General features: G+C 40.4%; 1 protein-coding gene across 1 annotated transcript in view; it reads left to right on the top strand.

Moving 5' to 3' along the window:
• The first annotated feature begins 5,038 nt into the window (after positions 1–5,038).
• The window catches only part of gabra4 (gamma-aminobutyric acid type A receptor subunit alpha4), a 29,631-nt gene continuing 7,742 nt past the window's right edge, over positions 5,039–26,927 (top strand). Inside the window, exons 1-7 of the mRNA XM_022219631.2 lie at positions 5,039–5,519; positions 5,607–5,725; positions 6,886–6,953; positions 7,525–7,745; positions 8,262–8,344; positions 15,732–15,875; positions 18,362–18,514. Of these exons, the coding sequence (XP_022075323.1) occupies positions 5,431–5,519; positions 5,607–5,725; positions 6,886–6,953; positions 7,525–7,745; positions 8,262–8,344; positions 15,732–15,875; positions 18,362–18,514 (877 nt within the window). The 5' untranslated portion in view covers positions 5,039–5,430. The remainder of the gene's footprint in view (positions 5,520–5,606; positions 5,726–6,885; positions 6,954–7,524; positions 7,746–8,261; positions 8,345–15,731; positions 15,876–18,361; positions 18,515–26,927) is intronic.

Raw genomic sequence — 26,927 nt, 5'->3', positions numbered from 1 at the left:
AAGAGCTGTTTCTCCCTACCTGGCCATGATGATTCTTTTTGCTCAGTAACACGACCGAGGAACAGTGTGACTTTGGTTGCTGCAGCGACATAAATGACACAGACAGACAGTTTTATGATAAATGTTGTCAGAAGTGAAAGTATTGTGACTGATTCACTCACTCATCCTATTTAGGCTGGTTTAGACTGTGCAGCTTTACAATATTCAACACATGAAGGCAGGAGATGCAGTGATCAGAGGCTGGTGTTGTGATACTGGGCAAACAGGGAATTGAACTTAATCAACTTTTTACTGTTTTACTGTTTTGCACTGACTGAAGGGCTTTTGCAATTTCGTTGTACTTGTTGCAATGACAAATAAAGTTCTATTCTATTCTACTTTACTAAGTGGAAACACTGTGGATGTAGCATTGTTGTTCTTTGTTTATGTTGCATCAGATTTTGCAGAGTTGAGAATTTTTACATCAGTGTCAGAGGTCCTAATAAAGCAAAGTTAAATGTCAATTTTAGCTGGAATTCCTCAGATCTCACTCTGACCTGATGGTAAGACAGAGAGACTTGTTGGATTTCAAAATTATGTTAAATGTCTCTTATCCAGAGCACTCCAAGTTGTTCTTTTTGGCCTTAAAGTTGTAGTGCTGTGACTGAGTGAGTGCGGGTATTTTTAAAAATATTTTACAACATGTTTTATGACCAATAATATATGGTCAAGTGCCCAAGAGGTTACATTACCATAACCATAACCTTTAACCCCTAACCCATAGTCTGTGGAAAAACTTGATCTGCTTGACTTGATTTGATTTAACTTGAATGACTAGACTTAATTTAACTGAAGTTAGCATAACCTAACTAGACTCTCCTTGACTACACATGACTTGACTTGATCTACTTGTCTTGACTGGACTCAGCTTGACTGACTAGACTGAATTTAACTTAATTTAGCTGAACCTAAATTAACTTAGCTTGACCTTACATGACTTGGCTTGATCAACCAAACTTAACTAATTTTGACTTGATTGATTTCATTGAACTTGGTTTTACTTAGCTTAACTTAAGTTTACTTAACTTACTTTATCTTAACTTGACTTGATGATTTGATGTGATAAACTTGACTTGATCATTTAGACTTTAAGTTCATTTAGCTTAACCTAACTTAACCCCTTGATGCTGATTGTTGTGAATTCACATCATACCACTTTCATTCAGGCTGCAGCAGAGATAGTGTATCCATTCCCATAATGCCGGTTTGTGAATATTCAATTCGTGCCTCAGAACCTTTTGCAAGGACTGGTTTCTCGTAGTGGGACCTAATTATTATATATCTGTTAAAATTGTCATATATCTGTTCTACACACGTGGACAAAATTGTTGGTACCCCTCAGTTAAAGAAGGAAAAACCCACAATTCTCACTGAAATCACTTGAAACTCACAAAAGTAACAATAAATAAAAATTTATTGAAAATTAAATAATCAAAAACAGCCATTACTTTTGAATTGTTGATTAACATAATTATTTAAAAAAACAAACTAATGAAACAGGCCTGGACAAAAATGATGGTACCTCTATAAAAGATTGAAAACTATTTGACCAGAGTGACATGATTAACTCAGGTGTGTCATTTAATTGACATCACAGGTGTTTCCAAACTCATAATCAGTCAGTCTGCCTATTTAAAGGGAGACAAGTAGTCACCCTGCTGTTTGGTGAAAAGGTGTGTACCACACTGAACATGGACAACAGAAAGCGAAGGAGAGAATTGTCCCAGGACATCCGAAAAAAAATTATAGACAAACATCTTAAAGGTAAAGGTTATAAGACCATCTCTAAACAGCTTGAAGTTCCTGTGACAACAGTGGCTCATATTATTCAGAAGTTCAAGACCCACGGGACAGTAGCCAACCTCCCTGGACGTGGCCACAAGAGGAAAATTGATGACAAATTGAAGAGACGGATCGTTGGAATTGTATCCAAAGAGCCCAGAGCAACCTCCAAAGAAATTAAAGGTGAACTCCAAGGCCAAGGTACATCAGTGTCAGATCGCACCATTCGTCATTGTTTGAGCCAAAGTGGACTTCATGGGAGACGACCAAGGAGGACACCACTGCTGAAAAAAACTCATAAAAAAGCCAGACTGGAATTTGCAAAAATGCATGTTGACAAGCCACAAAGCTTCTGGGAGAATGTCCTTTGGACAGATGAGACCAAACTGGAGCTTTTTGGTAAGGTACATCAACTGTATGTTCATAGACTCAAAAACCAAGCATACGAAGAAAAGAACACTGTCCCTACGGTGAAACATGGAGGAGGCTCAGTAATGTTTTGGCGCTGCTTTGCTGCATCTGGCACAGGGTGTCTTGAAAGTGTGCAAGGTAAGATGAAATCTGAAGACTATCAAGGCATTCTGGAGAGAAATGTGCTGCCTAGTGTCAGAAAGCTTGGTCTCAGTCGCAGGTCATGGGTCTTCCAACAGGACAACGATCCAAAACACACAGCCAAAAACACCCAAGAATGGCTGAGAGAAAAGCGTTGGACTATTCTAAAGTGGCCTTCTATGAGCCCAGATCTGAATCCCATTGAACATATGTGGAAGGAGCTGAAACATGCCATTTGGAGAAGACACCCATCAAACCTGAGACAACTGGAGCTGTTTGCTCATGAGGAGTGGGCCAAAATACCTGTTGACAGCTGCAGAATGCTCATTGACAAATACAGAAATCGTTTAATTGCAGTGATTGCCTCAAAAGGTTGTGCAACAAAATATTAAGTTATGGGTACCATCATTTTTGTCCAGCCCTATTTCATTAGTTTGTTTTTTTAAATAATTATGTTAATCAACAATTCAAAAGTGATGGCTGATTTTGATTATTTAATTTTCAATAAATTTTTATTTATTGTTACTTTTGTGAGTTTCAAGTGATTTCAGTGAGAAGTGTGGGTTTTTCCTTCTTTAACTGAGGGGTACCAACAATTTTGTCCACGTGTGTATGTGTAATAGATAAATTAACAGTCTTCACTTATTTTAGCATCAGCTGGAAAGCAAAAACACAAATAGTAATTTTTAAAAATATAACTGTAAATAAATTCAGGCGTCAAGGGGTTAACCTTGCTAAGCTTGACTAGATTTGATTGAACTTAAATTTTAGATCTGACCTCTGCATATACTGCTAGCTTAGTTCGGACTTGAGAAACTAATCATATCTTCTATAATATGTATATATACATGCAAAATTTTGGGTAAAGTAACTAATAATTACAATTAATAATACTTCTTGAAGCTTTAGGTGTTGACATTTTATTACAATTAAATGCTGAGCAAGTAAAACTCTTTACTTTCTGTTTACTGTTAGAGAAAAGAGTAATAAAGAGGCTTATTAAAGTGAAATCGGAATATGCTAAATTAATGAGATCTCGCTCTTGTTACCACACCGTAATGACAGCAGTCTTTCATGTGTGCTGAGCTCAGACTAACAAGCTCCGCTGCAGCAGCTGCAGGTGAGTTTGTCCTCGGTTTGGGACTCTCAGCATAACCTGCATGACTTCATACATGAAGTAAAGTAGTGTTCCTCATACACGAGCCTTCACTGAGCCACATCTCACCTCCTCTACCTGCATCTGTCACACTCACATGCGCTCACACTGATAAAAAACTGGGTTATCATCGCAGTCAGTTTTGCTGCAGGGCAGAAAGCTTCCAAAGCACAAGAACCTGTTTCAAGGAATCTCAGGACAAACTGTGTCAGACACAAACACACAATAAAAGCCTCGGAAGAACGCAATAAGAGAAATTAAATGAGAGATTCTTTAGTGCTCCCTGAACACTGGAGTGTGTGTCTTCAGGCTGCAAATGTTAACACTATGATACATGATGTAATTTAAACAGTGGCCAGACTTACAGGAAAAGGTCAACAGGGCATAATAATAAGGCCAGCGCTTCCTAAAACTGTACATCTGACATTTCCAGGCAGACAGAATGAGCATTACTGCAACCTCTTTTGTGCATACAGTAAAGAGCGTCCATTAGAAGTGCTAAACTGTAATCAAAAAAAGACAAGAAACCAAAAACTCGGACGAACGCCGGCCCCCACATCGAGCATTACTCATCCCCCACAGAGCCGCCTTGCTCCAGTGTATTGTGGGTGGACCAGGGTGGGCGGCCATGCAGGGGATCGGCAGCTTCAGCTTACATGTAACACATCTACATAATGTTTCCTCAGCTTCGCTGCACACGAAGTGGCTTCAGCGGTTTCAGCACAGCATGTGTGTGTGTGTGTGTGTGTGTGTGTGTGTGTGTGTGTGTGTGTGTGTGTGTGTGTGTGTGTGTGTGTGTGTGTGTGTGCAGAGTGTGTGTGTTAGCGTGTGTGTGCTGCTTCAAAACTAATCAGGAAAGCCAGTGTGGTGGAACCCAGACATCTTGTTTATCCTGAGATTTACCCGCACTTCACCTTCAGAGCCACACTCACACACTCTCTGTACACACACACTTTCACTCTTTGTACTCGCACACACACACACACACACACTTTGTGCCTATACACACTGCACTAGCACACACACACACAAATGAAGGTCTTGTGCTTGTCCCAGGTGCAGAGAAATCTGTGAAGCAGCATGTGGCTTGTCCCAGTTCCTCTACAGTACCTGTGTGCCTGTGTGTGTGTGTGTGTGTGTGTGTGTGTGTGTGTGTGTGTGTGTGTGTGTGTGTGTGTGTGTGTGTGTGTGTGTGTGTCTGATTGCGTATTGCGACAAGACTGACCCATTTGAATCTCAATACAGGCTTCTCACCAACGCATCCCTGAAACTGGTTCAACATGTAGCAGCTGGAGGTCAAAGGCCACACATCTGGATTCCTGATGTGCTTTCAGAGGCAAGAAATAACACACATTTAAAGCTTAAAAAAAGTTTCAAAAATAATTTAAAGCACACAGGATGAGTGTGAAAAGCAGACGGGGTCATGCTGTCAGGGTTGTGGAGGAGATGAGTCAAACCTTCCTCCTTTCCCCCAGTTTTAACAGCAGGGTGAAGTCAGAGATTTGACTCTGTTTAAGTCATTTCAAAGCAGTGCACGTCTAACCAAAGCAGGTGTCAGAGAGGCAGGGAGAGAGGGAGGGAAGGAGAAAGCAAACAAGAGAGGAGACAGGGAGGGAGAGGAAGAGTGTGAGACAGGGAAGCAAACAGAGAGTGGAGAGGAGAGAGGGAGGATTGGTGCGCTCTAGCAGCAGAAGCAGCAGCAGCAGCTCGGATCCGGACAGGAAGTGACCGGGGCTGGAGGGTGAAGGTGTCTCTTGACGGAGGACTGCAGGCGGACAGAGGCGCACAACTTCCCTCCTCTTTCCCTCTGCGCTCCTCTCCGCTCCCTGTTGCCCGGGACACAGGCAGGCAGCTGGCGCGGTGAGATGTGAAGAGAGAGGCTTGAAGTATGGCATGCAAGGATGGTTTCTGCCAACGAGAAGGAGATGGTGACAGCGACGCGCCCCGCGTTTATTCGGACCCTCTTCTACTTTTTCTGTTTGGCCACTTGGTGAGTGTCTCCGAAAGCCGAGCTCCCGCAGCGGATCACTTTCGTTGAGCTGTGAGTGTTTCCTCAATGTGTTTTCTTCTTCTGTAGCGCGAAGAAAATCTGTGCACAGACAAAGAAGGATGAAAGGATCTATCCGGAGAATTTTACGCGCATTTTGGACCGACTTCTGGACGGTTATGACAACAGGCTGCGACCTGGATTTGGAGGTATTTAAGGGAAAAAACGCGATTTTTATGCACTGTGTACGGAACATTTTCCACAAGAAAAGTACCCACAGCAACACCTCAGATCCTCAAATTAACGGACACTCCATATTTTGCATACTTATGTCATATGAATGAATATGTAGAAAAACAAAACCAACAAAAACACAACATTAAGTACAATAATGCAGCTCTAAACACACTATTGAGCGCAAAATGCAACCTAAACGTCAGGTCAGTTGTATATTTTTTTCATCTTCAGTAGCAAATATCACATCTAAAACAAAATCAATAGGTGTCTTTATCTTCTATTTGACTTTTTTGCTCAATTGGAAATTAAATTAAATGAGTGTTAAATAATGGAGATAAACAGAATTTGGGAGAGTTTCACCCGCATTTTCACTCTCAGCGAATAAAACCTTGTCCCTGGAGGCTTAAAACAGGCCTTAAAGTGCAATAAGACAACTGTAAGTCAAGTCACTTTTATTTGCATGCACTAAAACAGCAAACATCCCCATCACATGCGCAAAAACTCAGTGAACCGCTTTTAAGAACACGCGAAACATGTGCGTAATGGGAACAGTGCTGCAACATGCGGGGTTTGTCTTTACTTCTCCGTGTGCTTCATATGTAACATGTTACTTCGTGGGTTTAAAAACACACGCGATGCTACTGCAGACTTGATCCTGAAAGCCGTGAGTTTTGCCTCTGAAGATGGGCCTCTAAGCTGGAGCCAGTGCGGTTATATAATCGTATGTATGTTGCGGGACAAACGCTTTAATGCACAGTTCAAGTGCTAAAAGTGTGGATTTGGGTTAATTTTTTTCTCCTTCGTACATCATGTCTGCAGCAGCACTATTCCAACAGAGAGGCGCCTCCATGATGCTTTACAGACAAGTCCATATGCAGCCTTTACAGTCTGGCCCGACAATCATTCACGAGGAAAAAAATCAAACAAGATTTTTAAAAAACATCTTTTAAGCTTTTTTTCACTTCCATTATGCAGAGGGTCTGGAGGGGATCAGCTATTGCATGTCTTCTGCATTTTCATCCTGATGGGCTGTAAAGAATTTTTTTAACACGTGTGAATAAGACTGGTGTTTCTATGAGGCAAGGAGGAAGGTCCTTAAATGTGACACTTGTGTGTTTTATCAATCTGATAGGTCCTGTGACTGAGGTCAAGACTGACATTTATGTGACAAGCTTTGGGCCCGTGTCAGATGTTGAAATGGTAAGTTTGGTCTCTGCAAGAGATATAGAAACACTCAAAGAGGATATATGAGGACGCTGCGAAAAGTTCTCAGCCTCGCCATGAAATGTCACAGGAAAAAGATTGTTCTTGCATTATATTCCAACATAGTCTCCTTGGTCTACCGTAGCCCTGCTATTCCTTTGATGCAGAAGGTCACATCTTGAGCCTCCTGAACAGCATGCATGACCTTTTCATGACTTTGAAAATGGCGACCACAAAAGTGGGATTTCAGTTTGAGAAATAGATAGAAGTGAGGCCCATTGTCCTGGAACAGCAGGCTCCCCAAGCTTCCCCTTTTTTGTGTTTGCTTCAAACATCTGAGTTTTTGTGGGCAGTGATATCAGGTTTTATAATATACAGTTTTGCCCCAAAATGAGAATTACGCCATTATTTCTGGGCGAGGCTGACAACTTATTCAAGTACCCGCAAACCATCTTGCATCTTTATGTAACAAGATGTTGGACTCAACAAGCTCTCCTCAATATAAAAGCAGAACATGGCTGACCAATCTTATGTGTTTTTCCACTTTTTGTCAACTTCCATGTTTCAGGAATACACAATGGATGTGTTCTTCCGGCAGACCTGGGTGGACCGGAGGTTGATGTACGAAGGTCCCATAGAGATTCTGAGGCTGAACAACCTGATGGTGACCAAAGTTTGGACGCCGGACACCTTCTTCAGGAACGGCAAGAAGTCCGTCGCTCACAACATGACGGCCCCCAACAAGCTCTTCCGCATCATGAAGAACGGCACCATCCTGTACACCATGAGGTGACGTTAAACGACTTATGAGCCCTTTTCAAAGCTAAAACTGCAGCCTGACCTCGATCAAATGTTTGCATCTAGCTCCTGCCATTTTTAAGAATCTAATTTGCGTTTAGGATAATTACACTTCACATGCTTTTTAATATTTTTTTTGCTCATTAAAATGCAGAGAGATGACAGTCTTTGTTTGGTGAGCAGCAATAAAGGAGATTTTGTGTGAAATCAGACCCAGGCTCACAGTGCAAACAGGAGAAATCTGTGTGGAGGCAGCACAGATGCCAAACTTTCAATACAGCTCAACACGATAGCAGTGGAGTAACTGAACCATGAGCTTTACAGTAGCAATTACAAAGAGCAAAATTCTTAAAAAGCAAATCGGTGGGATTTTACTGTGTCGCTGATTGAATGTTCTGTGAATATCACCAGAATGGTAACATTTAGCCACAAACTACAAGTGTTGTTGTGTGCAGCATCTTGGTTTGGTCCTAAATGGATTCTTAATTCTTCTTGGTTCTACAACAGGTTGACTATCAGCGCTGAGTGTCCCATGAAGCTGGTGGACTTCCCCATGGACGGACACGCTTGTCCCCTCAAGTTTGGGAGCTGTAAGTTCTGTGGATGCTCATATTCACAATTAGAAAGCTTTATTGAGTCCTGCTGGGAGACTGATTTGTTGAAAGTGCTCAGTAGGCAGCCAGAAGAAGAAATATCAGTAAAAACAGAGAATGAAACACAATAATTAATGCTCTAATAATAGAGTGGAAAGTGCACAAAAGCAAATGAAAAAAGATTTCTGGTTGCAGGAAATTAATCAGAATGTGAAACAGTAAGCTGGAAAAAAAGTAATGTCAGTTGACGGTAACTTTGGAGTCCTGGTAGAGATGTGTAGATGATAATTTACATGTAAAATAACAGTATAGAAGCAGGAGTCATCCCAAATCATGGCTGAAATGCCCTTTAGTGACTGTAGGGAAGAAGGTAAAGAAAGTTGCTGAATTACTCTGACAGGACAATGTAAACCAGCTGTGTAAATGCAGTTATCTGGTGGCAAATACGTCTTTGTTACCCTCTAACGCTGTTGCTGTGCCTCTAAACAAGCCAGCATTGCTCCAGAACACACCGTTTTTATCAGAGCCTGAACTCTGTTTCTCTACAGAATCACAGACGTTTAGTGATCAGGTTTGTCTGTAGGTGCAACAGATGCTGTTTATTGGGTGTAAAATGTTAATCTTGTGTAGGGCAATTTCTCAAAGGACACATTTTATTTTTATTTATGCGTCATTATCACGGTGAAGGTTTGTACCTGAGTCATTCCTAAATAGCTGCAAACAAATAAGCCCGCTGCTAAACAGACTGGCAGCCTCCACTGGCCTCCTCGCTGCATTTTAGATTTCGTGCCTCCCAGTGTCGCTTCACAGGAGACCTGCTGAAGCACTTTACATTACAAAACAGGTGGCAGAGTAATTAGCATGGAACACACAACAAGTGAGCCAGGTTTAGCTTTTGGAGGGAGTTCTGACTTTGGGTTAGCTTAGCAGGACTCATAATGTGCTGTAAATCGGCTTTCATCCATTCTGGTGCAAATGAGGTGAGAGTGAGCCACGACAAGGAGGAGGATTCTTAAAGGAAGACTTCTGTGTTTTGGAAAACATGCTTGTTTGTGAGAGTTATTGAGAGGATGACACCATTCTCGTGTCTGTAAATCTTTTTTTAGCTTCTACTTGATTCCAATCTTTCTGCTAGTCTGCACACCAATCTTCTATCTAACTCTCAGCAAGACAGCAGATGTAAGAGAATTTCCCAAAGTTTGTTTTTAAGTTACAGTGTGGAACAATGTTTTAGTGCTGTTAAACCAGATTGATTCATTTTAGAGGATAAAATCACGGATAACGTATTTAGGCTAGTTTTAGTCACAGACTACAAGAAAAGCACTCAGAATGGGCAGTAAAATGGTAAATGGTTGTATTTACATAGCGCTTCACATGATACATCACATTCACACACTGATGGCGGGAGCTGCCATGCAAGGTACTAACCACAACCCATCAGGAACAATTAGGGGTTAGGTGTCTTGCTCAGGGACACCTCAACAGGCCGGGGGATTGAACCGCAACCCTCCGGTTGCGAGACAGCCACTCTACCCACTGAGCTATGCCGCCCCAGTACTCCACAAAGGCTGCTCAGTCATATCATTCTGTGTGTTGTGTTATTTCCGACGGTGGAAATTGTTAAAGAAGTTGTAGAAATCACAATAGAATGTGGCCATTTAATATAGATGTACCCACAAACAAAATAACCCTTTGCATGTGTTATGCATGTGTACAGATACCAAATCACATGACCTAAATATCAGAATCAGAATCAGAATAAGTTTTATTGCCAAGTAGGTTTTTACACTTACAAGGAATTTTCTCTGGTGCTCTTGGTGCAAGTACAAACAGAATCGTCAGTAAAAAGATAGAGATAATAATAATAATAATAATAATAATAATAATAAAATAAAAGTCAAGGTGCAATGAAAAATATAGAATAAAAATAGAATAAAATAGACAAATAGACAAAGGTATGCACAGTTACTCCACAGTAGTAATTAATGTGATCAAAAGAGCTGATTTGCAGTGGGTTTACAGTGGGAGTTGGTGTCAGGTAGAGTGTGGGGGTAGGGGTGGGTCACGGGGAGTGTTCATCAGCGATATGTAATATGTAGCAGGAACTGATGGGACTCAGAAACACCCCAACAATTTAATCAGTTGTTCCTTGTACAACGGTGGATTTGTCATAGGATCTCAATCATGTGATCGTCAGCAGGCAGCTGATGTAGTGTTCACTTGTTGTCATGGTTACAGTGATGCCATGCTGCTGTCTCACAATGATACAGAAATCTTTAACAAATCTGTGGATCCAGACTATAAGCCACATCACTGCCAAAATCTAATCACTTGGTCCTTGTGTTATTTCTGACCGTCCCTGAAAGTTTCATCCAAATCCGTTCGTCCATTTTTGAGTAATGTTGCTAACAGACAGACAGACTGACTGCACATAACTCCATCATTGCTTGGCAGAGTAACAAGCACATTTTCAGAAACTAGACGGTGCAACCTTTCAAATTAATTTATTTTGCATAAATTTTAGGTTTGCAGTTCTGTTGTTTTAAGCTTTTTCCATCTGGATACACCTACTGTGAAAGAGCAAAAAGCAGGAGGACATTTAAAAAGTTGGAGGCCTGTTTTAAATCTAATCTTTGTCTCGACTTAGTGTGAAAAGTCAAAAAAAGAGACACAAAAGCTCGATCACGACGTTCCTCCTCTTGGTGGCACTGAAATGGATTCTGAGCTGAAAAGCATTGCTGAAGAGCTGAGCACAAAGCGACTGAATGCTAACACTAAATAATGAAATATTTCATTCTTCGTCGCAAACAATGGAGCTCTAGCTCAGCACCGGTGTTCATACTGGGACTACTGGTCAGCAGAAAAAACTTATCTCCAGCGAAGGAGTTTCTCAGAAAGGAGCAGCTCTGTCTTATCAGGGGGAAGAGCAGCGATTTGAAGATTACATCTACAAGAGAAAGGAAAAGACGAGTTTGCCAGTACACTCGTCCGATCCGCCGTCAATTACCCAGTGTGGTGACATTGCAGAGGACAAATTCACATTTCTCAGTTACTGTCATCCTTCTCCCCCCTCCTCGTCCTCCTCCTTTCACCATCCTGCTCTGCTGCTCGCCTCCAGTCAGAAAGAAGCGACCATGGATCTGATGTGGCCTGAAGCAAAGGAAAGGTCAGAATCCCTTCCTCTGCCTCCGGATAGCACAGACCTATGCAGCTATTTTCCATAGCTGCTGCTGCTGCTGTATGTGTTGAGTGTGTTCGTGCTAATTTTCTCGCTGTCTGCCCTGCCTTCGTTTTTTTTTTCTTCCTCCATCACTCTTTCCCTCTCCCTCTCGCCACGACTCCTTTTCTGCTTCTCCATCTGGACTTGTGTGCACAGGCATTGCGTTCCACTCCATGACACACCAGAGTCATTTCATTTTGGCAACACAGTTGGTATCCTGCTGATGTGGAGTCCCATAGGGAGTGGCAGGCAGAGACAACTGGCATTTTGTCGTGCATCCACACACTGGTCGCCAATATGCATAGAGCAAAACACTCCGAGGAAGCAACAGGGGGACACAAAAGAATGCTTAAAGGCTGCATAAGGAGGATTTATTTGGAAGTTGCAACTTCTGCATAGATGACGACAGTAAAATATCACAGCCTAAAACTCTGTGGATCTGGAGCGGATGTGATGCTTTCATGCATTTTTATCAATAAATATCAAATCGCCCCAATAAAGTGCTACTCATTTAGACCAAATGGTCTCTCAAAATTGCATCTGAATCTTTTTTCTTGCAGAATACACCTCTCCTCAAATTACATTTGAGGAGAGGTGAAGGGTCAATCTGCTGGTAGCTTGAGAAAAATCTAATTAGTCGGTGGAGACTTTTAGTATCCTGTGATGCTGCTTCAGAGGCTGTTAGCCAAGAATGCATTATGCAGGGAAACAATTAAGGCTAGATTGAATCAGCCATAGGGATGAACTCTGCTGTGATTGGTCCGTTAGGGTTAGGGCATGTTGGATCAGACGGCAGGGCTGACCAAAGAACAATTAATGCGCAGTAACAATTTTCACTGAAAGCCTTCAAATGTAAGATTATTGACGTATGCGACCTAATTAAGCTCAAAGCTGCTCATCTGATGTGGACAGCTGACTGAATGACTGTGCAGAATGTGAAAAGTGACACTCACTGGGTGTCAATTTATCATTTGATTCTGGGGTTTCATTCATGATTTTACCATCTTTCAGATCATTGTTTTGGTTTGGCTGGTTTCGGCTAATGTTTTGCTTCACTCTCACCAGTCTCGTTAACCTTCATCCCAGCTGGAACACACAGCTGTGTTTCAGCTTATGGAAGAAAAATGCTTTGATAGAGTCAACTGCCCAGCAGCCAAATGACAGACTGATAAAGTTAGTGACAAGCTGGTGAACACATTGAAGCTCAAACACGACTCTGACTGAATACTGATGTTGCTCTGAATCTGATGTACAAACAGGCAGCTATTTGTATTTTGCCACAACATCTTTATAAGTTTATTAAATGTCAGCGTTACAGCTTGTTGCACTGCCCCAAGCAGCCAAATGAAACAATGAATGCAGAGTGAGTGGAAAAGGTAAATGTCTAGAAGCTGGACTGACATTAAACAAAATGACAAAAATCTATTTCAGTTCTTGTGGTTTCTGCACTTTTGCAGTAATTATGTGGAGACGTTTTCACTCCTATAAACTCATATATACTAATCTAGTTCCATAGACATAGAGAATACTAGCTTTACTTATTAAACTATGAAAGAATCCATCAGTAAATCCAAGCAGACAACCCTGCTGACTAAAATGATTTTCATATACAGCAAAACTGAATTCTCAGTTATGTTTTGAAAGAGGTATTTTAATGATGAAGCAGGAAACATTTCCACCTTCAAAGAGCCACAAAGTCCTTGTAAGTCCAAAACGGATTTTCACCCTGGGGACTGGGGTCCATGTCCCACGTGGAACCATTATTTTTAGACATCAGTTTCATTTTTACTCATTGCTTTGCACCAAAAACTATCAGGCTTTGTGTTAAATTACAACCCTTCCTTTAAATGTTTGAAATTTCAGCTACATTATCTCAGTCACCAGAGTGATGAGTCCCACCCCATCCAATAAAAACTTGTTGTCAGTGAAAATGTTTTCCCCCAAAGCATAACCGACAATGCAGCTTAGTCGTACAGGCATGTAATTTTTTGGGAAACAGGGCGCCCATACATTACTGTAAGTTTGGGGTCACCCAGACAATTACATGTTTTCCATGAAAACTCACACTTTTATTCATGTGCTAACATAACTGCACAAGGGTTTTCTAATCCTCAATTAGCCTTTCAACACCATTAGCTAACACAATGTAGCATTAGAACACAGGAGTGATGGTTGCTGGAAATGTTCCTCTGTACCCCTATGGAAATATTCCATTAAAAATCAGCCGTTTCCAGCTAGAATAATCATTTACCACATTAACAATGTCTAGACTGTATTTCTGATAAATGCCAGAAATTGTCATCTTCATTGAAAAAAACTGCTTTTCTTTAAAAGATGAGGACATTTCTAAGTGACCCCAAACTTTTGAACGGTAGTGTACCTGAATATGTCTCAATGGCTTCATGTGTTGACTTCGCCTCCATAACAAAAATACAAATTTGATCCTACTTCTTCTGAAAAATAACTTATACAATTGCTTAACGAGAACCTATGTGTGGACTGGAACAAATTTGTGCTCAACAAAGTTTGTTTCCCTCCAGGTAAAGCTGTGGTAGGCAGTATTTTTTCACCATCACTGAGCATGAATTCCATACTAAGCATACTTTAACTTAGGGAAGTCAAGTGGTCTGGTAGTAGGGACAAGGCACTGTCCACAAACTCAGCTAGTTAGATGGAACTACAGATGTATAGTCATGGCACACATATGTGGATACACAAACATACACCTGGTTAACCCTTTAAGCTTCAGTCAATTCCAGCCGTTTTCAGTACAAAAAATCGCTAATATTCTATTTTTAAATAAAAAAAATTACGAAAAATATGGGGAATATTGGACGGGCATCACGAGGTGCATTTCCTTGAAAATGACCGATTTGGGGATTTTATACGACTTCAGGACATGTTTTGGACAAAACAGTTTACTGGCTTGTGTCGTCTGGATGTAAAAGGTTGGATTATGGCCGTTTTTTGTGGAATCTTTTTTTTTGTGTGTAGTAATGAACCTGGAAATGTGAGTCGCGCTGTGTGCGTTGAAGCCGTGTATAGAGAACGGATGGATGAATATTCGTTTTTGTCGGACAAATGTGTTTTTCTCACCCCGCTATGGTAATCGCATCTGAAAGTGGTTTATACCAGCGGATTCATGAGAATCTAAGCTTTCCATCGGCGTATAGTGTTTGTATAATCGTGTTTGCAGTCGTCGGACATTCTTGAAATTCTTATGCAAATTAGTAGGTGTACCGCCAGCGGTACACCTACGACGCACTGAAGCGTAAAGGGTTAAGGGCTATGGTGGGCTTAGTCCAGCAATACATGTATCTTTCCCACCCAGTCGCAGAAAAAAGGTTCTGCCAATAGAAAAATAACAGAGAAAATGTTTGCCTGCTTCTATGCCTGATTGGAAAGCCAAAGTGTGATTGAATGGTTTTTTATATTTGGGAAAACTGGGTCTGACTTTCTGCCAACAGATTAATGTGCCCATGACTCTGGATGCTAATGGCAAGATCCCTATTTTTGGAACATCTGCAGTATTGTCTGTTATTTTTCTTATTTTTGGGTGTTTTTAATAAATAAAAGTTCAACATTGAAGCCCAAATCACACAAAATGATTTCTTAAAGAACCTTTCTTGGGTGGGGGTCCACAGATATTCTCTGCTACAGGGGTTTTCAAGGAAGCATATTGAATTCAAAAGGTTTTTCTACAGTGGCAATGGTGAAAACCCCTAAAGGTTCCTCAGAGTTCTTCTACCTCTGAGTGTATTCTCAAGTTCTGGTGTTTTTTTGTTTCAGTTTTTTGGTTGCCTTTTCCACATTTCTGCCTTCTGCAACTGTAAGTTTTCATTTATCACACTTATTTATGTCAGGGATCATTCAAAAACTCTGCTCTGAGGTGGAGATATAAGTATTTGGCCTCAAACTGGCAAACTTCTGATTACTAACCCACTTCTCTGACCTCTGGGTTACTTACCACCATCTATCAGCCCACTGTAGTACAGCAGGCCAGAACCAGCCCCGGGAGGCATGAGTACAAATGATAAAGACAGCTTACAATACATCAAGCATTTTTCCCACAGTACGCTGCACATTTTATTTTTCTTTACGCTGCACTGTTCACAACGTACAGTAAGTGACTCACGTCCATGTGGCTCTGCTGTCTGCCCACAGATGCCTATCCAAAAACAGAGATGATCTATACTTGGACCAAAGGGCCGCAGCATTCGGTGGAGGTCCCTCCTGAGTCCTCCAGCCTCGTTCAGTATGATCTCATCGGCCAGACGGTCTCCAGTGAAACGATTAAATCCATCACAGGTGAGACATGTTGGTCCTTTCACCATTTTGTAAATGAATCATGCTTCCAAGCAAAATGGCTCCAGAAATGATGGGATGAGCTCAGTAGTTCATTTATTAATTTTACAGGCATGCCATTTCTTGATGGGAAGCTGTCTGTGTGTGTTAAATAAAGCTGTGAACCAGTTTACACACACTTGTAAAGACCATGTAAATCATGTCAATCCTGAGTTTCCAGTAACTCCTGTAAATCTCAGGTTTCTATGATAGAGTCACTGAATCCCAATGTGTACCAAAAATCATGCATTTTGGTTCTTTCATAGATTAATTAGGAATCTGTTGGGTCAAAAATGTACATACAGCAACTAACTAGGGTTGTCAGTTTTGGTGGTGTAGGAAGCCATGTTAATCAACTTCCCTTGGTGGCATGACCTCTTAGCTTCTCATGAGTAAATATGATTGATCACAACTGCTGACTCCTCTGAGCCAGTTTGAATGGGGCCTATTTGATGCACTCATCAGACTCTGCCACAAACACTGCAGTTGGAAAGCCTGAGGCTCCTTGCAAGATCTGAAAAACAAATCATTGAATTGAGTCAGAAAAGGTTACTTGGAGTCAATTTAAAGCAGCTACAAATCCCAAAAATAGTCTGTGCAAACAAGTGTTTGTTGGTATAAAAGGCATGAGTCACTGTCACGAAAACGCAAGTTATCACCTACTGCTGAGAGACATTTAGTCAGGATGGCCAAGATTCAACCAAGAATCACCACAAAGCAGATCTGCAATGAATTAGAACCTGCTGGAACACAGCTGTTAGTGTCCACAGTGTTTTACATCAACATGAGCTGAGAGGCTTCAGTGAAGATGGAGGACCTTCAAGTAGCAGCACCTTAAGGCTTGACTCAGGTTTGCTGATGATCACATGGACAAAGGAGAGACCTCATGGAGGAAAGTTCTGTGATGAGATGAAACAGAAATTGAGCTATTTGGCCACATTGTCCAGAAGTACAGCACCCTCCATAATTATTGGCATCCCTGGTTAAGATGTGTTCTTTAGCTTCTAATAAATTCATTTTTTTCTAAATAATACAGGACCACAATGAAAAAAGAGGGAAATCCAACCTTTAATTCAAGTGCATTTATTCAGTGGGGGAAAAAATCACACATTTAATTCTTTAAAATCAAATCATGTGTGCCACAGTTATTAGCACCCCTGATGTTAATACTTTGTACAACCCCCTTTTGCCAACAAAACAGCACCTAATCTCCTCCTATAATACATTTTTCTACAATTTTCAATTTGAGTGTATGCTTCTGCAATAAAAATTGAATTTATTTTAAGGTTTTCAACACATCTTAACCGGGGTGGGGGGGTGGGGGGTGGGGGGGGGCAATAATTTTGGAGGGCGCTGTAGGAGAGAAGAGGCCTTTAACCCTAAGAATACCAAACCTACCATCAAGCATGGTGGTGGCAGTATTATGGTCTGGAGCTGTTTTGCTGTCAGTGGAACTGGTGCTTTACACAATGTAAATGGAATAATGAAGGAGGATGATTACCTCCACATTCTTCAGAAAAACTTAAAATCATCAGCCAGGAGGTTGGGTCGAGGATGCAGTTTGGTGTTCCAACAAGACAATGATTCCAAAGTGGTAAATAAATGGCTAAATCAGGCAATAATATTTATTTTATACTAATCTCCCCAAAAGTCCTGATGTAAACCCTATTAAGAACCTTTGGACTGTGAAGACGAAACAAATCTGTGTCAGAAAGACACCAAATTCAATTGAATTGCGTCCATTCTGTTAAGATGCATGGTCAAAGACACTACAACCTTTGTTTATGGATGACGACCATAAAGTGCCTAATTGAGGTGACAATGGCCAAGGGACATTTAACCAAATAATAATATTGTTGTATGTACACTACCGTTCAAAGTTTGGGGTCATTTAGAGATGTGTTTTAATTATTCTGTCATAGAAAATCAGGAGTTTAAAGACTGCCATGATATACTTGGTCTGTACAAGTACAGGTAGACTTTTGTTCTTAGCTGTAATGTCGAACTGGGTGGGTTTGGCAGGTCTGCACTGTATTTTCCACACGAGTGACAGGGCAAATATTGCAGAAATGCAGCTTCAGTGGTAGATATTGGAAGGATTTGGAGCGCTGACACTTGCACAGACATGACAGTCAGTCTATTGGACCATGACGAGCGCACAGAACCAGCCTTGTGAAATGAAACTCGTTGAGACATTTCAGAGGGCCAGTTGGTTCACATAAATACTGAGGATCTAAAAAGAAGAAGAAAAAAAAAGGTTTTAGCAGCAGAGAGCTGGAATGGATGACGTATTCATTTGGGTGAAAATGGACAGAGCTCCTAAAATGTAGAAGGGTGTGAATAAATGATCTAATGTGACATCTGTCTCGAGCTGTATTAACTGAAATCTGTCAGCCCGAAACTTTAAACTCTTTGTTCATCAAACTAATTCACTGCTGTTGATCCTCCAGGTGAATATGTGGTGATGACGGTCTACTTCCACTTGAAACGCAAAATGGGCTACTTCATGATTCAGACGTATATCCCCTGCATAATGACAGTAATCCTCTCCCAAGTGTCCTTCTGGATAAATAAAGAATCTGTCCCGGCACGCACAGTTTTTGGTACGTAGACTCCACACATCCCTCATCCTCCACAGCCTTCCTGCTCCTCGCCGTCTGTTTATTTGATGTTTGCATGCCAGCACAGCAATCAGAGCTGCAGCGTCTCTCCACTCGCTACAACAAGGCGATGCTCAAGTGTGCAGTGATGCTTTCTGAAAGTATAAAGTGCTGCTGTTTTTTATTACAAGATTAAAGGATTTATTATAAGATTTCAAAGTGAAATCCCATTCGTTTTCATTTTGATCCACCTTTAAAGCCATTCTATAGATAGTTTTGCCTTAAATAGAAGCTGCAGTCGATGAACATGTTTCTGTAAATGAGCTGAAATAAACAGTCTTGCTATAAACGTCGAGTAAAATGGAAAGATGTTGTTGTGGACACGATACGTTAAGAGACAATTTTGACTATAAACCACTACCACTAAATAATCAAAAGCATGTTTTCAAATTGTTTTATCATTTACAAATATGAGGTGATTAAATGTTTAATTAAATAGATGAATACTGTATGACTTTAATGAGGTTCAGCAGATTTAGGCCTCAAACAATAATTAAATATTACACAGATCTAGGACTAATCTTCAGTTTCTTTTCTTTAATCTGAAAATTACTTGAGGAGACACATTCCTGTGTAGCACACCACTATTTAGAGTAAAGTAAGATCAGATGAGATAATCCTTTATTGCTGCCCATGCCAGGGGAAATTCATATTGCTAATGAAACAGCAATAGAAAGTGATTACTTTTCAATAACAAATAGCTGAAGGAATTTCAGTTTCAATTCAGTTATGAAATGACATATAGTAATTACAGTTAGCTTTTTAGCCATCTTACCAGGAGTTAGTGAATGAAGTTTTTCACCTTTTTAATCATCCCCTGTGATGTATTTATATACTGGAAGACACATTAGCAAAACTAGAAAAGCACTCAGAGAGCGCAGTGCTCCGCCAAGGGTGTTCATTCCCCCATATGTCACTGTCAGAAATGCAGCAGTATGATATATGCGGATAGCGGATCATATGACCTAAATATGTAGCGGGAATTGATGGGACTCAGAAACACCCCAACAATTTCATCAATTGTTCCTTGTATGATTTCCGTCTGATGAGTCCTTTTAAATCCGCAGCGGTCAATTTGTAGTAGGCAGCTGATTTAGTGTTCACTTGTTGCCGTGGTTACAGAGTCGCCACAAAGTGATCATAAATCACTTATTTCAATCTTCTCAAGGCAACTTAAAACCAATGAAGAAAAATGACATCAAGAGCTCCAAAACAAATGTTGGTGCAGTGATGTTCAAAAAAAGTGCATCACCCTCTAAATTTGTATTTTTTTTATCTGAATAATCAAAGTAACTCACAACATTCCTTCCAGACTGCATCAGATAAGATTAACGAGCGTAGATGATGATGTAATATTGCATCAGCTGTTGTTTATAAGTGCGCTCTGCAGAAGTTGCAGCTGTTTCTAGCATACATGTCAGGAAGCCTCCTGGAGAAGTTTTCCGTTTGTTTTCCTTTGAAAACTGTAGCAACTTGAAGACTTGTGATAATTTTGCAGCAATAAATATTGAGCTTCCTCAAATTGTTGTACAGATGCTGCAAATCCTCATTTTGTAATATTTTAGGAGGACTTGTCAAATATTAGTTAACTTTGCCTTAACTATTGATACATTTCAGTTGTGCATGTTTTTATTTGGTTCACTAGTCATTTAAGCAGCATACCATTGCAAAAAAACAGGATTAGAATCATGAAACAGTGCTGTGAAGCTCTCTTTAAACAGCAGAGATGGAACAATAGGCTGCATGTAGGCTTCTTATAGACACATTACAAGCTGCTGTCAGTTCTGGCCTGTGACCCAGTTACGTTCTCTCCGGCTCCCCTGGTACCATGTTTGGTTCTGTCCTAGAATAGACTGATTGTGTCAGAAACCAGTGTGGCCGGGATTTACACTCCAACGTTCCTCCACTTCTGTTGATGGAAAAACATTCAGAATTCATGACACTGATGCTTCCCAGATGAATTTATGTTGTTCTTAAGATGTTCTGAGAAAGTTCTGCAAAAATCCAGTAATATTTTCTGCCCGAAGTTTACCTAATAACAAAGGATGAACGTTCTTGGAATTTTTAAAATGTTTGTAGAGTGTCTTTAGAGAGCAACATTCAGAGAACTAAAAGAAAATGTTATACTGAAAACATCACCAGAACTTTGCAGCATATCTTTAGTTAACTTTTAACCTCACAGGAACATTATTTGAAATGATAAATATCCTTAAAAGGTTCTTCAAACATTAGATGAAATGTTTTCTTTAAAACATTATTGCAACCTGTAGGTAATGTCAGCCGATGTTATGGGAATGTTCCCTGCTAGCTGGGAATGTATTTACCTGTCATTTGAACTTTGCCTGCAATATCCAGAGGATGTTGTGGGAATGTTGCTGTTTTTTTCATAAAATATTCCCACAATGTCACCAAATAACAAAGGAAGAACATTCACCAATCATTCCGAAAATGTTTTAGAAACCTTTTTTAGTGTCTTTAGAGAACTTTATCCTGCCTCTGAGAGCAGTGTTTTAGGAACTAAAAGAAAACTTTACATTCAAAACATTACAACACTTTCTAAGAATGTTTATAGAACAAAAAATAAAAAATTCTCCAGCTGGATTCTGTCTTCTTAGGCCTGGATGACATCAGAGAATGTTCTTATTTTCTCATCATGTTACATAGTCTGACAACATCCTCCAAACATCCTGTGAATGTTAAAACGTTCTGTCTTAGTTCATTTATAACCTCACAGGAGCGTTATTTGAAATAATAAATATCCTTAAAAGGTTCTTCAAACATTAGATTAAATGTTTTCTTTAAAACATTATTAGAACTTGCAGGTAATGTTAGCTAATGTTGCATGAACATTTCGGTGCTTGCTGAGTTGTGCCATTAAAAAGTGATTTATTCTGATGTAATGCATCGCTTTCAAGAGGTGCTTTTAAACTATCAGCACAAGTAATAAAGAAAAACATACCAGTGTTAGTCTTTGCTGACTGTTAATTATCCTACACACAAGTTTACACAAAAGCCTTTATTCAACTTTTTCCAACATGTTTAACCAATTCAGCAGAGCTTCTCAAAAACTTTCTACACAATTTATTGTATAAAATGGACACACTTCCCCTTTAATTACAGTAGTAGGCATGTTGTTGGCTGGCAGCAGTGTTTAGTCAAACTGTCACAACAGACTGAATCCCTCATGGTAACCAAACAACCAGCCTCCTCCTGACACACTCATGCTGCAGCTTCACCTCTATCAATTCAGTGTGCGATTGTATGTCTTTGCTGTCGACTGTGTGGTTTGAGTCTTTTTGCTGAGCGACAGCCAGTGTGTGTTCCTCAGTAAAGTTGTCACACAGTGAAATAAAGCAGCAGAGGATCAGTGCTGCTCTCCTGCAGTCGCACACGTATCTGACAGTCCAGCTGCAAACCGTCTGGCTCAACAGCAGCACAACTATTGTTGCATCGGTGGAGCCTCTGAGGCAGCGGATTTCTGTTATCCGCTGAATGTGTGGCTGTTTTGGAGGAGGGTGGTCCGCGTTTGGATTCCTCCTCTTCCTCCATGTAGCCACGCTCTGCGATGACTTGCAGCCTCGGTGACTCAACTGCGGTGACCTGTTTTGAACGTGGAGGAAGCATTTTGTCAGGGAGACAACCAGGAGAGAGAGCAGAGAGGATTACAGTCAGAGCTGCCCAGCTTCACATAGATGGGTCAAAATGAAAAAGCACATTTTTAACAAGCTCTTTCAAAGCATCAAGTGATTGGTTTCTTGGATGTTGGCACGCAACGGATTTGATGCAGTGTTTGCCTGAAATAAGAATATGCAGGTGCAGCCATTCATGGCAGAGGGAGTCACAAATGGGATCATCTGGGGTCTCTGATTCATGTAAAGTATAGTATCTAGCTAGCTAGATAATTTAATTTGTGGTGATGTAAAATCAACAGTTAGTGGCTTGGGTGAGAGTTGACGATCCATGCTGGTGAACTAATGCAGAAAACGTTGATATCCATAAGTGGAGGAATGAGCGGTTGTTCTAAGGTGCTGCTGCTTTCAGTGTTTATGCTAAGTAAAGCTAAGCTAAGCTAAGCTAGGCACCTCTTGTCTCCATATACATTAAGTGCAGGATTGAGAGTTGTAGAGATTATCTCATGCATTTCTTGGTAGCCAAATCTGGATTGAAAACCTCTTGACATCCATTGGGTTACTTGCAGTTCAAGACAGAGTTAGCATTGCGCATAAAGATATAAATGTTTGTTAGATCTCTTATGGTTCATTTTACATTAACCATGAGCATCAAAGTGTAATTCATTCAGATTTAGTGGAAGGTGTTCAAAGGATCTACTGATCAATAGAATCTAATGGTTTTTCATAATCTTTGCGGTTAGTATTGTCAGTTAAAGTCAATTTCTGACTGTCTGCACACTTTGTAAAAAAAACACAGACATGAACACTGTTTTTTTCTTCTTCTAGTACACAATTGTTGGGTGTTTTTGTTAATTTGCTGCCTGCACAAGTGTCTCCACCATTTTCTGTGTAGTTTTCACTCCAGGCCAGTAGTAGTGCAGCCAGTGCTCCCAGTTTGGAATCAGCTTTGTCACATATCTGAGCCGCTTTTTACATGTCAACAAGTCATTCATGCTTTTCAACAGTGGTCTGAACGTGCAGTTTGGTTGCATTTGAGCCAAACTGTGTCACAGAGTTCCTTATTTTATGTGAGTGAACACATGCAGGGTAGTTGGAGGAAAAAAGAATATTTGAATGATGGTAAAAGTTTTATGTTGATGAAAATGTCTCAGTATGTTTTCTAGTGTCACAGAAGTGACAAGTGTGGGGAAGTAAAAGCAATTTGCTCGGAGGCAAGGTGTTGATCACGAGATGGCGAAGGTTTAGGGTGTGCAGACATGTCTTAGTTATTGTTATTCAAATATGACTTATTATAGATGATGAACTTTTTAAAATCATGTTTGAACTGATGCAGTTTAGGATGTGAAACTAGACAATTTAAACTTCCGCATGAAGTCACTAACATGCACTTGGCCTTACTAATTCAGGTGTTGTTTACAATAAAAGGATGACGTCTGGATAATTTCTCTGATTTCACTGATGCATACAGTACATTGTCCTGCTTTCAGTATTAGTTTCACATTCACTGCTTTTATTTTGACAGCTGGGAAGCGTCTCAGTTTTTTGCTTATGTTGCGAACAGCTTTGTATTAGAGGTTAATATCCTCCGTCTGTGGCCTTGAGCTGCAGTTCACTATCAATGTCACGCCGCTGCTTTTGATTGACAGGTAATTTATATGGCGGTCACGTCCGAGCAGGGGGGAGTGAATTTGTGTTGGGCAAGGACTCTGCAGCACAGATTGTTCTAGATCTTCGACGTAAAGGGGATTTTCTCCAAATCACATTATTGCTATTGGTTAATAATACCAAGGACGAGCTACAGACTTATATTCTGTGACCTTCTGTGGCTGAATGGAGCCATGTGCGACCTTGCGTGATGGCCAGATTGGTGTCTTGTTTTATTTCGACGGGGCCTTTCTTGGTAGTGCAGCGATGAGTAAATGAGGAAATATGACATTCAGTCCTGACAACACGTCCTCCAGCTCTGTGATGTACAACCTCTTACATCGTGTCCACATTTGTTTCCACATTTCCAGTGTTGCTGCTGTTGAATAGGAGTTAAAGTGTTCTTTAGGCAACTGTAAGCTCCTGGTGGCTTAATGCATTCTGATACACATCAGACTTTTGGCTGTACACACAGTATTTACAGGAAGAGCAAATAATCCTGAGTGTGGATGCAGCATTTTCCCCTCAGTAACAGGGCTGCAAACCACAGAAACTCACAACACAAGACTGTTAGGATTCAGTGATTCTGCAATACATCATGATGTTTGTGTAGCTGAAGAAGGAACAACACCTCGGAAGCAGAAATCATGTATTTATCAACAGTATTTTGGTGTCAGTATCTGTTATCTTTTTCATTCAGTTTAAATAATATGCCAACAATCCTGAATTTGAGCCCCCCTGCTGTATGTTAGTGTCCTATTTCTTCACTGCAGGTTGAACAACTTCTCCATACAGGCATTCTTTTATAAAGTGTTGCCACAAGTAGCTGTGAAGTAGTACCACTGGTTGGGCATACTGGGAATCTGTTTAGTGTGCCTGCAGGTTTTTAATAAAAATATAGATATCTGGCACCAGGGAATCAATAAGCACTGCCTCCTTAGTATCAGTTTTTTATCCAGCATCATGAGGCCTGGAACTGATGGAGAAGATCTCAGAACTTGTAGATGAGCACTCACCAAGTGTAATATCAGGAAGCATTTTTCAATGGTAAAGGGAGTTATTAGTCCACCAAGGAAGGGTGGAGTTATGTGACGATGGATGTCTGTCTGTCTGTCTGTCTGTCTGTTAGCAACATTACTCAAAAATGGATTCAGATAAAATTTTCAGAGAAGGTCAGAAATGACACAAGGATCAAGTGATTAGATTTTGGCAGTGACGCGTCTTATAGTCTGGATCCATGGATTCGTTAAAGATTTCTGTATCATTGCAAGATGGCAGCATGGCGTCACTGTAACCATGACAAGAAGTGAACACCACATCAGCTGCCTGCTGACAATCACATGATTGTGATCCTACTACAAATCCACCGCTGCAGACTTATCAGGACTTATCTGTCAGAAATTATACAAGGAACAACTGATTAAATTGTGGGGGTGTTTCTGAGTCCCATCAATTCCCGACGTCCGCTACATATTTAGGTCATGCAATCCGCTATCCATACATACTGTACTGCTGCATTTCTGACAATGCCATATTGGGAAATGAACAGCCTTGGTGGAGTACTGTACTCTCTGAGTGCTTTTCTATTTTTTTTTATGTGTCTTCCAGTATATAAATACATCACAGGGGCACATTAAAAAGGTGAAAAACTTGATTGCTATCCACCTGGTAAGATGCCAACAAGTTAAGTGGGATTACTTCATGTCATTTCATAACTGAATTGAAACTGAAATTCCTTCAGTTGCTTGTTATTGAAAAGTAATCACATTTACATTTATTTTACAAGCCACTTTATATTGCTGTTTGTCTACAGTGTGTTAATAATGTATTTATTCATTTTCATTTTTCATCCTTGTGCTTATTGTACACCTTATTAATAATATTATTACACATATGTTTGTTTCTGCTGTAAAAATGTTACTTATTTGGACATATATTATCTGCCATGTTAATGATGTCCCCCACAGAGGATTATCTTGCAAGTTTCACAGTTTCACAAAACCAAAGACTGATTTACACGATCCACCAAAACATCAAAAACTAAAACTGTGTAGTTCATTGTTGTGCTGCCAAAATTGCATGAACACAGGACCTCTGTTGTGTTCTGGCTTGTTCCAGTGCTTCCTCTAGATGACTGATTAAATAGTTTTTTTTTTATCCTTGAGCTCTTTGTCGTGTTCCTGGAGCTATTACGACCCTGAGGCTAGCTTACAACTAATACCTACACACGTGGACAAAATTGTTGGTACCCCTCAGTTAAAGAAGGAAAAACCCACAATTCTCACTGAAATCACTTGAAACTCACAAAAGTAACAATAAATAAAAATTTATTGAAAATTAAATAATCAAAAACAGCCATCACTTTTGAATTGTTGATTAACATAATTATTTAAAAAAACAAACTAATGAAACAGGCCTGGACAAAAATGGTGGTACCTCTATAAAAGATTCAAAACTATTTGACCAGAGTGACATGATTAACTCAGGTGTGTCATTTAATTGACATCACAGGTGTTTCCAAACTCATAATCAGTCAGTCTGCCTATTTAAAGGGAGACAAGTAGTCACCCTGCTGTTTGGTGAAAAGGTGTGTACCACACTGAACATGGACAACAGAAAGCGAAGGAGAGAATTGTCCCAGGACATCCAAAAAAAAATTATAGACAAACATCTTAAAGGTAAAGGCTATAAGACCATCTCTAAACAGCTTGAAGTTCCTGTGACAACAGTGGCTCATATTATTCAGAAGTTCAAGACCCACGGGACAGTAGCCAACCTCCCTGGACGTGGCCGCAAGAGGAAAATTGATGACAAATTGAAGAGATGGATCGTTCCAATTGTATCCAAAGAGCCCAGAGCAACCTCCAAAGAAATTAAAGGTGAACTCCAAGGCCAAGGTACATCGGTGTCAGATCGCACCATTCGTCGTTGTTTGAGCCAAAGTGGACTTCATGGGAGACGACCAAGGAGGACACCACTGCTGAAAAAAACTCATAAAAAAGCCAGACTGGAATTTGCAAAAATGCATGTTGACAAGCCACAAAGCTTCTGGGAGAATGTCCTTTGGACAGATGAGACCA

Source organism: Acanthochromis polyacanthus, chromosome 10 (genome assembly GCF_021347895.1).
Source record: "Acanthochromis polyacanthus isolate Apoly-LR-REF ecotype Palm Island chromosome 10, KAUST_Apoly_ChrSc, whole genome shotgun sequence".
Taxonomy (NCBI): Eukaryota; Metazoa; Chordata; class Actinopteri; family Pomacentridae; genus Acanthochromis; species Acanthochromis polyacanthus.
The sequence above is the reverse complement of the archived record's forward strand: the minus strand, read 5'-3'. Positions and strand labels throughout refer to the sequence as shown.